The following is a 14,781-nucleotide window of genomic DNA, read 5'->3' on the forward strand; positions in this document are numbered from 1 at the left end:
AAACTTCAAAAAACTTGAAAGTTTTCATTTGCTCTTTTTGATAAATGTTAAAAGCTTTATCCAAAATCACTTCGTTACTTTCGCCGCTTTTCCATTGTCATTTCATATTGTTATATAAATCATTAAACAACATGACGTCTTTGTTCATTTTCCCTATTTTGAGTACACCTAATGTTTAGTACGATATGGTTGTAGATTCATTCCTTTGTGGAATCGAGCTCTAACGTACATCCAAAAACGATCATGTTTTTGGTTCCCTCCTGTCTTCACGTCCTCTGAAACGTCAATCGATGATTGTGCTAATACTAACTCTTCTTGAGCTAACCATGGTTTAGCTTCTGCCTTCTATTTTCTTTTATTTCCTGGTTGAGAGGGTTGAGTTTGTGAAACAAATTTTGGTTCGTATTCAAAAATGTATGTTTGTGGAACCAACTCTGGTTAGGAACCAAAATAAAAATGATCAAAATCTTGGTCAAATTATGGTTGTGTTTGTGGAAATGGTTGCGTAGGACGTTGCGGAAAACAGAGAAGCTTATGCGTGTAGTGGTAGAAAGGAGACGAATAAACCGGTTGATCGAGTGAAGGTCTTGGAAATTGTGGTTTTTCTAATGGGGGTTCTTTCGTTGGTTGGATTTTTGGAGGATGACATTTTTGTGGGTTTTAAAATAGAGAAGATCGTAAAAAAAAATGTTTGTGAGTGTTTTTGGTTAATTTGATAAGGTATTTATAGTGTTGGTAAAAAATATTATTTTTTTGAAAAATGACTGTTCGCAAACAGTAACCACACGGACCAATGAGATTCAATGAAGAAACGCTCCCCTGGAAGGTCGTAGTGCGGCCTCAGCCGCACCTAGACCACACCCAGGGAGTAGCGTTTGTGATGATGTGGCGGATGGAGTGCGGCCTGGACCGCAGCCACTTCGTCTGGCCTTACCTCGTGCTTGTTGGTAATATAGTATAAATGCTATCTCAAGATAAAAGAATGCAAGTCTCCAACCAACAATAAACTATGGAAAATGATAGATTTTCATAGGTGGATACCTAAAAAAATATAAGTTTTCATTAGTAGTCACCTTTATAATAATTTTATGGTGTTCTTATTGTAATGTTATTGTATTTTTGTTTGATTAGATGAGGGATGAGACCAAAGTGTATTGTTTTATTAAAATATTATTGTATTTTTTTATATCTTAGTAAAATAATATTATTATATTTGATGTGTGAGATTCAAGTTAGCAAACATTATCCCTTTTATTTTCAAAAATGATATTTACTAGTCTTTATTCTGAAAAAAAAAAGTATTCAAATAGTATTATTTCTATCAATCGATCGTATTTCGTATAAGTGTTTTTTACCGGCTAAAATCTAAAATATATAAAGATTTTAATGAGTTTTAATATTTTTGTTTTACATGATCTTTTAAAAAAACCATAATTTTTTCATGTATAAGACCAAAAGTTTAGGCTTTGCTGAAAATTTCATTTTTTTTATATCAAGGGTTAATTTAAAAGAAGCTATTATATTTTCAAACTTATTAGTTAAAAATTATATATATATATATATATATATATATATATATATATATATATATATATATATATATATATATATATATATATATATATATATATATATATATAGGGATGTCAAAATGTCCCGTGGGACCCCGTTCCCGTGGGGGCCCCGTCCCGTTTGGGGGATTTTTTTTAAAAAATCGGGAGCGGGGACGGGGGCGGGGGCAAAGTTAATCCCCGTTTTAATTTCGGGGCCGGGGGCGGGGGTAGGCAATCCTCCCGAAATCCCTATGGGGACCCCGTTAATAAATTACACATATATTTACATATATTAATTATATAAATATAATAAACAATAACATGATTTTGAGTTTCCAAAATTCACCAAAAAACATGTTTTTAAGTTGTTAGCATATTTTTTAAAATGTCATAACTTTTTTATTTTTAGCATATAAAATTCTGCTATAAATAATTATTTGTTATCTAAAAAATAGCTTCTTTTAGCCTAATTAACAACTTCTTTTAGCAAAAAAAAAAGTAGCCCAAAATCATTTGGGGGCGGGGGAACGGGGGCGGGGGAACGGGAAAATTTCGGGGGCGGGGACGGAAGATGCACTCCCCTATATATATATATATATATATATATATATATATATATATATATATATATATATATATATATATATATATATATATATATATATATATATATATATATATATATATATATATATATATATATATATATATATATATATATATATATATAAGAGTTATTAATCTTATAAATTTTTTGCACTTTAGTCCTTGTGCCATTGACTTCTTTTATTTAATTTTCTTTTATTATTATTATTATTTTCTAACAATTTAGTCATCTTTAGTGTGGGATTCTTATTTTAAAGGTTGTGCATTGGAATGTTTTTGTGATCCAATTTATGGGTTTTGACTTCAGCGGTTTTACTAATAAGAACGGTGGCCCTCCAAAAGCACAACATCCATTGGCAAGTGCTCTTTTTAGTAAAAATTGTCCAAGACATGGAAGTTCATTTCGACATGACAATTTGACAGAAAACAACTTTTGAGTGTCTAAGGGCCCCACATGCTCTGGATTTTCTTATGATTATTCATATTGACAGTCTTGGGAAGCGTATATCGCCAATGGAGTATTGTGTCATTCTCAAGTATCACTTTATGATCCCTTTATTTTCAGCTGATGAGACTTGCCTTGTTTGTCGCAAGGCATGTTTGGACTCTTTTATGGAGCATGCAGTTCCTTATAAACACCTCTCGGGTTTCAAGTACTGTCATGATCTGGTTAGGGATGTTCTTTCGATATATTCAGGCATGTCGGGGTTTCTGCCATGAAAGAGGCATCTGTGAACTTTCTGACTAACTCATTGGAAGGAATATCAACCCTTAGACCAGCTGGTGTTTTGGTATTTGAATGGGCTGGAGGGAAGCATGCATGCGTGGATCTAACAGGAGTTTCCCCTCTTGTAGGCTTGGGGAGTGGGGTTTTCACTATGGGGCAAGCTGCTTTAAACGTTTCATCATGCAAAGTGGCAAAACTTGAGAAAACGTGCATGGGAAATCAACACATGTTTATACGTTTTGCATTTGATACTTTCGGTTTCCTTGCGTTAGAAGCTGTGGAGTTCCTCAATAGAGTCTAACGGGTCATGCTTAGTAATGCTATGACCCAAAGATCTATAGATGTTGTTTTTTATAATAATTAGTTTTGTCATCTAAAATACGGGTTGCGACACAATTTGTTGCTCGTTTACTGGCTACGACTATGTAAAAAAATATCTATATATGATATCTATAAAAAAAGGAATGTGACTCCTATTCTTATATAATAATAATAATAATAATAATAATAATAATAATAATAATAATAATAATAATAATAATAAAGGGTTTGTTTTAGGATGGAAATCACTTTTAAGAATCTTGTCATGAGTTTGATCTTTTAGCATATGTATAATACACTCATTGATAATCAAACAAAATCATTCACACACTATTTTATATATATATATATATATATATATATATATATATATATATATATATATATATATATATATATATATATATATATATATATAGGCTTACTTGATTATATTCAAAATAATTATTTTGTTATTGTATGCATAAATGTAGGCCAATCGTTTTACTTATTTTAAGAAAGTGATTAATACATATTATTGAATTAAATATAATTGATAAATACCAATAAATTTAACTAGAAGGGTATTTTCGTCAATTAATATAGATATAATAAAGGAAATTTGCATAGTTTAAGAATTATAGATTCTATTAATTTTAAAAATCCGATTTTACGAATTATAATGTTTTAATTCGGACATTCTGACTGAATATGTTTGAGTATGTTCAAAAATAAAAATATTCTAGAACCATAAAATAATCAAAATATTCCTGAACATATTTCTTGATCATCACTTTAAAAAATTTCTTGTAGAATAACAAATTCTCAAACCAGCAATTGAAGAATTAAAACAAAAATTACATTTTTTTTCTTATAGAATACATGTAAGAATTGCTAAGAATTACATTTATAGTTAAAGAAAAAACTAAAAACTTTTCAAATTGGTAAAAAAAAAACATCAAAATCTAACAAAGACACTAATACATTCTAAAAGAATAATGTTGCTAAGAGACGTCGTTCAAATTTCGTGGTCTGTTCTTAAAACATCAGCTTCTGTGGAAACAAATCCAATGAATAAATTAGTGAGAAAAATATCCATATTCCATTCTAACATAATTGGAATTCGTAATTCCGTTTTGATAGAATTGGAATTCATTTACCAATAATTATATTAATTTGGGGCATTCTAACAGAATATGTTCATGATTATCATAAAAAACATTCTTTTCAAATAGAATACTATAAACGAAAAAATACCATTCATTTGAAGCATTTTAGCGAGCACTTAGTGTGCATCAAAACAACTTTCAATTTCTTGTAAAATTTAAACAATCAGAACAAATTCCCAATTTACCAAAAAATATTACACCTTGAAAGAATTAAACAATAAACCTAAACACATCCAAAATTTCTTTGATTTCTGTCAAACAATCAACCCAAACATCCATTCTATATATTGAAATCAAATCAAATTTAAAAAAAAAACAAAAAAAAAAAACCCATTTGAAGATTAAACTTTATTGGTTTACTGTAAATCAATCAAACTAAGAAGAATAAGAAAGAAACATGTACCCATCGACCTCCTTGTCTCTCGTTCTCACCTCACCAGAAAAAAAAAATGGCAAAGTCGCCTGCTGTTGCCGCTGAATTTGCTTGTCCCTGCCTAATCGATTTTGTTGTAATGGAATACACAGTGGTGTAGGGAACTGATCGATAAGAGAGTCATCGGAGAAGGGCGTCTGCCCATCTCTTTCTTGTCTTTTCTTCTTCATGTCAAACACAACAATCGAACGCCTCCTGGATCGGTGTTGTCCCGATTCTTCTTCGCTCCGCACCTCCTCGCAATTTCCTAACTATCACAGAAGCTCCGTCGACATGCCCTGTTCCTCCGTTTCCCTTACCGTCAGCGCCTTCGACTGATTAGAGGGGTAGGGCAACGATCGATAACTGCTTCCTTCGAACCAACTGCAAAGAGCTGCTTGATTGTTAAAGATCGATGTTTTCTGTTTAGGATTTTAAAGCGGTAAATGTAAACGATTTTGCCTAAATTAAAAGGTTTATGATTTGAATAATTATTTACCAAAATTAATTAAAAGCTAAGATTACAATTTTACCCCTATCTAGGTTTTTAAAATGATTAGTCCACATTTATGCATATAATATCATAATAATTACTTTAAACACCTGAATCTCTCTCTCTCTCTCTCTCTCTCTCTCTCTCTATATATATATATATATATATATATATATATATATATATATATATATATATATATATATATATATATATATATATATATATATATATATATATATATTAAATCTAAAGGACCTTAGCATTGACATTTAGGTTTTTGCCACAAATGAATTTGACACTTTTTATTCCTAAAGTCAAAACTTTTACATTTTTGCATTTTGATTAAGTTTTTGGGCCTTTAGGTTTTTGCCACAAATCTTTAGTGACTTTGACACTTTTAGTTATTGCAGTCAAAAGTTTTACATTTTGATGTTTTTCCCATAAATCTTTAATGAAGTTGACACTTTTTGTCTTTATATTCAATACTTTTACATTTTGGCATAAAAAAAATACTAAAAACCTCCTTTAGAATTTTGTCATCATATTTTCTCAATTTTGGCAACTGTAACAATATTGTCACAACATTTTTAAATGTTCTCCACCAGCGTCCCTTTTTCTGGTTGTACACTTTTGACATCTAATTTTAGGGGCTGTCGACTTTCTCCATATTTGTGGTGATTTAAAATTTTAATATATATCTTTTTAAAGTTTGCCAATTTTTCTCAAATTACCCCAAAAGCAGCATAGCCGCTAGTTCTTTACTACTTAATATACAAGATATAATAATATTTATACATTTCGTTCGATAACTAAAATTACTTTTTGTTCTTTACAGTACAAATTGGTATCTTTTCAAAAATAAATGACTTTTTTTAAAATAAATAAATAAAGCAGCGATTTTATTTTGATTCTATAAATAAGAACCAAAAAATATGATGGTTTTGGTGAAATTTTCCTATATATTAACTATAAAGGTATAAAATATAAACTTTTCTTGCATATACAAATATTGAGCAATCATTTACATCTTGAATGTTTTTTCATTTCAATAAATGATATATTTAACAATCATATTTTGGTTTTAATCAAATATTTAATTGTAGGATAATTACATATGAAGTTTGTAGATATTAACTAATATTTATACTCATTTGTTATATAGAAGGTTACTTGTGAATTAACATCTATGCCCCAACTATGGAACATGACCTTTTAATATAATCTATACAAGAATAATGTCATGTAATTTAGATGCAAATGCACTTTATTCGGTTATAAGGCGCAACAACAATCATGTTTTCTTAAATTAGATGGAATATATTAAAAATGAGTTCAAAATAATACGCCCAAAAAACATAAACATGTGAACCTCTTGATGTCTTGGAATATGAACGTACGTTATTTCACATTCTATTGTTTAGTATCAAATTTGGTACAAATATCAAAAGCATATGCTCCCTTCTTCCTTATATCAACTTGATACGTACTAAAAGAGCAAGAAAAGTTCATTCTGTATCAAATATAAAATATCTTTTAATAAAGACAAAATACAGATTTCAAATTTCACCAATGTAGAAACTTAACTTTTCTTGAAGTACGCTTCAATTAACGTGTTTGTCATTTTCACAAATCAAAAAAGGTAACATAAGCATTGCAATTTTCTTGAAAAAAAATGCCCTTAAGTGTAACGAATTAAATTATTCTTCCTCGTTCCAAAATTATAGTTCATCTTTTCTTTTTGAATTGTTCCAAAATAATAGTCTATTTCTAAAAATAAATAACATTTTTATAAAAATACTCTCTTATTATTATTTAAGTAACTAAATATTTAATTAAAACATTAAATGCAAAGTAAGGATAAAACTGTCATTTTATTATATAAAGTTAGTTGGTAATTAATGTTTTTTCTTAATCTGTGTGTTTTTTGTCTGTGGACAATAATATTCGGACGAAGGGAGTATTAGAAGAATATTCCGATTCTTGTTATTTTGTACAAAGAATTACAAGATATAAATACACAAACAAATGATTTACAAAAGGAAACAAAATAAACTAAAATAAATAAAAGATAATCTATCTCTTATCGTTAACACCCCCCCCCCCCCCCTCCCCCCTCAAGCGAACCGATGGAGATGACACATGCAACATGCTGCGAAAATCTTCAAATAATGGTCTGGGCAACGGTTTGGTGAAGATGTCAGCCACCTGGAGCTTGGTATGAATGAATTTCGTATGAAGTTTCCTTGAAGAAACTAATTGTCTAACGAAATGATAATCAATATCAATATGTTTGGCGTGCTTGTGGGAAACGGGATTTTGACTCTGAAAAAAAGCACTGAGATTATCACACAGTAATGTAGGGCGTCCCGGAGGTAAAGCATGTAGGTCACAAAGAAGATGAGTAACCCAAATGAGCTCAACAACAGTGTTGGCCATGGCACGATATTCTGATTCACAACTGGATCTTGAAACTGTTGGCTGTTTCTTAGCACTCCAAGAGACAAGGTTACCACCCAAGAAAATAGAATATCCATATGTGGAGCGTCTAGTCTCGATACAACGCGCCCAATCCGCATCTGAGTAGCCAGTTAAAGAGGTCAAAGATTTGTTGGAAAAATGAAGACCATACGCAAGAGTACCCTTTACATAATGCAAAATGCGTTTGACCATTTGAAAGTGATCAATAGTTGGAGCATGTAAAAACTGCCTTGCCTGATTGACAGCATAAGAAAGATCAGGACGAGTGATAGTAAAGTATTGTAGCGCACCTACTAATAAACGATAGTGAGTTGGATCGGAATAAGGAGTGCTAGTGGAAAAAAATGTATGATTAGTGCTCAAGGGAGTAGCCACAGGTTTAGAATCTAATAAAGACGCACGTGTCAATATATCATGAGCATACTTGGACTGATTTAAAAATAAACCATCAGGAGTATAAGCAACTTCAAGGCCCAAGAAATAATTGAGGGTACCCATGTCTTTAATAGAGAACTCAGTATGCAAGCGTGTGATAAAGTTTTTAATGGAAGTCTCATCATTTCCTATAAGAATAATGTCATCCACGTAAACAACCAAATATAAAATGCATGAGTTCTTGTGAAAAACAAAAAGTGAGGAATCTGAATGACTGCATCGAAATCCTTGTTGTAAAAGAAACATGCTTAAGCGTTGAAACCAGGCACGAGGAGCTTGTTTTAACACATATAAGGCCTTTTTATGATGACATACATAGTCCGGAAACTGTGGGTTAGCAAAACCAGGGGGTTGCTCCATAAAGACAGTCTCATTGAGAAAGCCATTTAAAAAAGCATTTTTAACATCAAGTTGCTAAAGATGCCATTTGCGTACAACAGCAAGAGATAAAACGATGCGAAGAGTAGAGGCCTTAATGACTGGACTAAAAGTATGAGAAAAATCAAAACCTGGTATTTGATTGAAGCCTTGGGCAACGAGACAGGCTTTTAAACGATCAACAGTGTCGTCAGCTTTATATTTGGTACGAAATATCCACTTCGAACCAACAACGTTTGAGGATGATGGACGTGGAACTAAATCCCAAGTGTTTTGCTCATGGAGGGCCCGGAGTTCATCGTGCATGGTTTGAGACCATGAGGGATCTTTAGAGGCGGTTTTAAACCCTCGAGGTTCTTTAGCAGAGAAAAGAGCATTATGTAACCGACAAGTAGTAGTAATGGAAATATCAGCACGATGTTTAGGACGAAAAATGATAGATTTAGAATGGGTGTGCATCGGATGAGTGGACTGGACCACGGGTGGAGGTTGGGCCGTAGGTGGAGATTGGACCTCAGGTGGAGGTTGGGCCTCGGGTGGAGGTTGTGGTGCAACATGAATTTGGGCTGTCGGTGTTGGGGTTGCATTATGAGCAGGAGAATCAACACAAACACAAAGTAATAGATGGAGCGGTTAAAGGTGACGGAGCATCATGGAACTTACAGTGTGCAGGTGGTATAGCTTCGGTGTATGTAGTGGTGGGAAGCTGATTTATAGTGGTAGAAGATGTAGCGGATGGATATGGAAAACAATGTTCATCAAATGTGGCATGACGGGTAATAAAAACTTGTGAGGTAAGCACATCCATACACCGATACCCTTTGTAATGAGTGTCGTATCCAAGAAAGACACATGGAATGCTCTGTGGTGAAAGTTTATGTTCCGAATAATCACATAAATATGGATATACCCAACAGCCGAAAGCCCGAAGATTATCATAATTGGGTGTAATGTCATAAATAAGCTCAAAGGGAGACTTATTTTTGAGAACCCGGGACCGTAACCGATTTATAACATAGGTAGCGGAGGCAAAAGCTTCAACCCAAAAGGAAGCAGGAAGATTAGCACCAAATAACATTGCAAGACCAGTCTCAGTGACATGTCGATGTTTTCGTTCTGCTCTGCCGTTTTGTTGAGGGGTATAAGCACATGAGACTTGATGATGCGTGCCATTTTCATTAAACAGGGATTGAACTTGATGATTGATAAATTCACCACCACCATCACTTTGAAATCTTTTTAACTTGGTGGAGAAATGGGTTTGAACAAAATTCAAGAAGGATTTAATGACCTGTGAAAAATTGTTTTTGGTTTTTAAAGGATAAAACCAAGTGAAGCGGGAAAAATCATCAATAAAAATGGCATAATAACGGTAACCATCATTAGATTCAACCGGTGCAGGTCCCCATAAATCACAATGAACCATATCTAAAACATGTGAAGCTTGGTTTTCATTCAAAGCAAAAGATAACCGATGTTGTTTACAAATTTGACAAGAAGTACAAATATCCAGTTTTGGTAAAATAGAAGTAACCGATAAACACCCAGTTTTATTTAAAACAGAAATAGTATCAAAATTTGCATGTCCTAATCGAATATTCCATAATTCAAAAGAAGCCTTGAGCTTGGAAGTGGAGGTCAATAGTGTTGGATTAGTGTCTAAGTCCATAACTATTTTGGTATGTACTTGACCCGATTATGAGCATGGTCCTTTTGGGTTGCCTTCACCATAGCAATATGTAGGATGAATTAAGGAGAGAGAGGTTTAAATATGATTTATTAATATATTATGAGAATAATATATTAAAGGAGAAATCATATTGTTTAATTAATATTAGTCAAGAATTAATTGATAATTAATTTTGTGGCTAAAAGAGATTAATTAAATTTACGGGACTGGACTGCAATTATTGGATAATTGAGTTATTGGGCTAAGGAATGCTAAAGGAACAAGGGGTGAACGAAATTATGATGGAAGCCCATCATATTTTCGTCCATGGCCTTATCCAGAAGGTTCCATGGGCTACTTAGAGTTTAAGCTGTCCATTAGGGTTTTGACTGAAACCCTAGCAGCCCACACAAGTATATAAAGGACCCCTTAGGCTCCAAAAACGCGGACAACTGATTCTCTAGGGTTTCTAGTCGTTTTTGGGCAGCCTCTCTTCTTCTCCTCTTCATCCAAGTTGTATATGGTGTTTGTGACTCCATTAGAGGTGCAGCACTTGAGGCACTAAGCTTTTGAAGCCAATCCAAGCAAGGAATTGATTGTTATTACTATATAACAATCAAAGGTAATTCTCTAAACCCTAATTCACTTCATAATATGTTAGATCTAAGTTTATTAGTCTTGGATTCAAAGCATGTACAATAAAGAAACCTAGATCCAAGCATTAGGGTTTGTATGAGCACATAAGATTGTTTCTTATGCCTAAAACCCATTAGTGGTATCAGAGCCTTGATTGGTTTCAGTTGTATGTGATGCTTAACTATATTGTTTGCTTAAAATCGAATTTTTGCCTCTGCCCGACACAACTCGGCGAGTCAGTATCTGGACTCGGCGAGTTGGCCCCTACTCGGCGAGTCCAGGTCTGACTCGGCGAGTCAGTTCGTCAGGCAGAGGGTATTTCGGGATTTAACTGCTGTTTTGACTTGGATTTGATGCCTAATTCGTTTTTGAAGTTAAAATCCGATTTTTATCTTAAATTAGTGATTATCCTTGCCAAAACAATAGATAATTTCAAATCTTTTAAATATTGGTTGTTTATATGATAAATATGGATTATTTCAAATTATTTGGTAATTATCTAGTGACTAAAATAAGATTAGGTCAAATATAGATAATTATGAAATTAATTGTTTAATTTGAATTATTTGTTATTTGATCCCTAATGTTTTGAAATGTTTCAAAACTTTCCCTCAAGTTTTGGAATTTAAAATTTGACTAAAAGTTTAATTTTGAAATGTTAAATTCTAATACCCTAATAATTTGAAAAGTTCGAATCACACCCTTATGGTTTTATTAATTAATTAAAGTGTATAATTAAAAGTGATTTAATAAACCCATAAAGTTTTGGTTTACATTTAACTAAATTAAAAGTATAATTTACTAAGTTAAACCACCTAGTATTTTAAAAGTGTAAAATACACCCTATACTATATATAACATTAAAAGTCTAATATTATATATATGTATGAGTAAATAGTCAGTCTTACCGTTAGTAGGCCTCATTCACGAAGCTAGTCTATAAGGGGTGTTTAAGGAATTGCCTATAAAATGGCGATTGAATGGGTATCCAATCTTACCCACCGCACTCTTGACTAGTGGAGGGTCGTTAGCCGAACGGGTAGGATAGGACAGAAACCTTCCATTATAAGTATAATGAAGTACAAAGTAACTAAATGCTTTTTCAAATTCCCAAATCATAGTTACTTTAGAGAAAATGTGAAATTGTATGCTAATCCATAGAATTACACTTTGTACCCTTGTCAAACGTTAGTGGAGCGTGTGTGGTTAACCGGCACACTAATTTGGGGATGACATTGGTAGCGTAGGGTGACTATATGTTTGTCATAGATCAATGGAGCATGTGTGGCTAACCGGCACATTGATTAGGTGATTGTAGCATTGGGTGCACCACGTGATTCGTATGGTTATTCACACCTTGTTTGTGATCCTCGGCATCCCAGTCACAAATAGTAGGGCATAATTGAGATTAAACATGCCATTGAAAAGTTCAATGAATCTCAAAAGATCTAGGAGTTTCAATTCATTTAAAACTTAAACTTCTTTTTCGTTTTTCATGGTGGAAATTGGTAAATCGTCATTTACCTACCTTCAAATATTTTGCAACTAGATTACGACATCCCTCTTCTAGGTTGTAGAGTATTGTGTTGGATCCTAGCTTGATGTTTCATTTAGGTGTTGCATCAAGAATTCTAATCAACTTAACTTGAATTTTCTCCCGTTTTGTAGATGTCTACATCTTACAATGGTCTTCCCAAATCCTTTGGAACAAGCTTTCCAAATGAAGATGACGTTCTGAGATACGATCAAGGAAATAAGAGTCATGCTTCACTTCCTCCACCTCCTCCAATTGTTCTCCCTGACCCACAAGTTCAAAGGCTTGAAAAGTTCAAGCTCACTCAAGCCCTTTTGGCGAGTAAACACGAGATGGGAAACCTGTGTGTGCACACGTCTTAGAGATGAAGTCACACATTGATAGGTTAAGCAAGATGGGTGTCGAGATTTCAAGCGAGTTGGCTGTTGACTGGGTTCTTCAGTCACTTCCTGAATCATATAGTGAGTTCGTTAGAGAGTACTATATGATGGACCACGACGTGACCCTAATTGATCCCACCTATTTGCTTATAGCTGCTGAATCAGCAATGATTTGGCGTGCTAGTCAAGCAAATTTGTCTGGTGAATCAAACTCTCAAACTTCAATGGACACTGGCAACATTGGAAGTCCAGAAAGAACTAAGTCTGTGATTGTCCGATGTACTATGCCAAAGGAGTCCATTTGCTTTTATTGCCAAGAGAAGGGGCATTGGAGACGAAGTTGCCCTAACTACTTGAGAGATCTAAGAGATGGGAGAGTCAAGACGTTTGGCTCTACTTCAGGTAAAATCCATTATCTAACTCTTTTAAGTTCCTATTCTAGATTCTTAATACATGATGTGATAATATTGCATTTTGATGTTTTGTAGGATCGAAGAAAAGAGAGGAAGCTTAAGGGAAGAAGTGAGCTGAATCTAATCGTGAAGAAATGGATTTCGATCGCATTACTTGAAGAATGGATTCTTGAGCTACTACTTGGAGTTAGAATAGATTGTTAAGAAATATGTAATAACATAGTTTTTCAAATGAATTGCATTGTAAGGACAAATTTTTTCCGCAATAAAATGAATTTTGACTTTATCTTATTTATTTATCCTTGCAATGGCATGTATGAAAGAATTGATGTTTGAATGTTTCTATTATTAGCAACAATGGATTTGATTCTTAATTATGTTATTTGTGGAAATGTCAAAAGTTTACCAAATAGGGAGAGTTTCTCATCGCCCAAGTTTCAATTGGACAGAAACTTGGAATCATGCAATGTGTATTGTATGATGAATGAAAAACTTTCACATTTGGGAAACTTAGACTAATTCTTTGACAAAGTGTCAATTGAAGGACTATGAGATCAAGTACACTAGGTTGTGCGTTGATCAAGTCCACTACAAGAGTGACAAAGATATTCGTCATGATTTACTAAAGGTTAGTAAATATGATTATGCTTATAAGAATAAGTGTAATTCTGAGTTGATTGAAAGAGTTTCAATGAATAGTAGAACGAATAAAGAAGAATCAAGTAGGCAGAAAGATAAAAGTTTCTCTATTCTAAGAAGAAGGGAGAGTACCTTTTATTGTGTTTCATGATAAGTCTTAATGATTAAGAACCATGTCTCAATTGATTCTTAGTGCAATTGCATGTCTAAGAAGAGGAATCGAGAATTGTAGAAATGGTTAAATCAATAAGTCAATCATACTTCGTTCCAATATCAAGTCTTAGAGTCAAGATTGTGACATTGAGTGAAAAGTCTTAAGTAGGTTTATAACTCTCATCATATGTGGAATTTGGAAAAATTTTCTTATTCTTGCACATTTGAAATTGGTAAGTTGTGCTGTCTTGGATAAGACAAAGACCAACCAGGACCAATTATGTGAAGTTTTTTGTCTGGATAAGAACTACACTAACTCTTGAATATTTGCTTTGTCAAGAAATGTTTCTTGACAAGAGAATCTTATATGTCAAGGAGTCAGTGGGAGTCTTAATGGTCTTGAAAGGTTTCAAGAACAAATCAAGAATAAACCTTATAGATCATCACTAGCATACGACTTGAGGTTTACAACCTATCGTGCTGACATGATCTTGTTTCTGTGCCATTCCAATTGAGTTAATTGCGTATGTGAGTTCTATGAGTTCTCATTTGAATGCATACTAGAGCCTTAGTCAATGGAAAGTACATTGATATGTAAGGACAAGTTACTAAACTACTTGGAAGACATGGTGGGCACTCGTGTTACCATAAGGCAAGAAATCAAGATTAAGAAAATTCAGTCCATATGAGGTTGAATTTGTCTCAAACTTTGGTTTTGGCAAATTCACATGGATAGGAACTCATACACCGTAAAATCTAAGTGTCATAAGATTCCCTCCTTCATGAAAATGAGTGTGAGGAAA

General features: G+C 33.2%; 2 protein-coding genes across 2 annotated transcripts; both read right to left on the reverse strand.

The window, feature by feature from the left end:
- Nucleotides 1-7,336: 7,336 nt before the first annotated feature.
- On the reverse strand, nt 7,337-8,536 carry LOC111911483 (uncharacterized mitochondrial protein AtMg00810-like). Its single transcript, XM_023907264.2, has one exon. The coding sequence runs from the start codon at nt 8,534-8,536 to the stop codon at nt 7,337-7,339; it is 1,200 nt and encodes a 399-aa protein (XP_023763032.2).
- A 54-nt stretch (nt 8,537-8,590) lies between these two features.
- Nucleotides 8,591-9,013, reverse strand: LOC111911472 (uncharacterized mitochondrial protein AtMg00820-like). The gene has a single exon (XM_023907254.1). It carries the CDS (start codon nt 9,011-9,013, stop codon nt 8,591-8,593), a length of 423 nt encoding a protein of 140 aa, XP_023763022.1.
- Nucleotides 9,014-14,781: the final 5,768 nt, after the last annotated feature.

The sequence above is a fragment of the Lactuca sativa genome, chromosome 5, assembly GCF_002870075.4.
Source record: "Lactuca sativa cultivar Salinas chromosome 5, Lsat_Salinas_v11, whole genome shotgun sequence".
NCBI classification, from domain to species: Eukaryota; Viridiplantae; Streptophyta; class Magnoliopsida; order Asterales; family Asteraceae; genus Lactuca; species Lactuca sativa.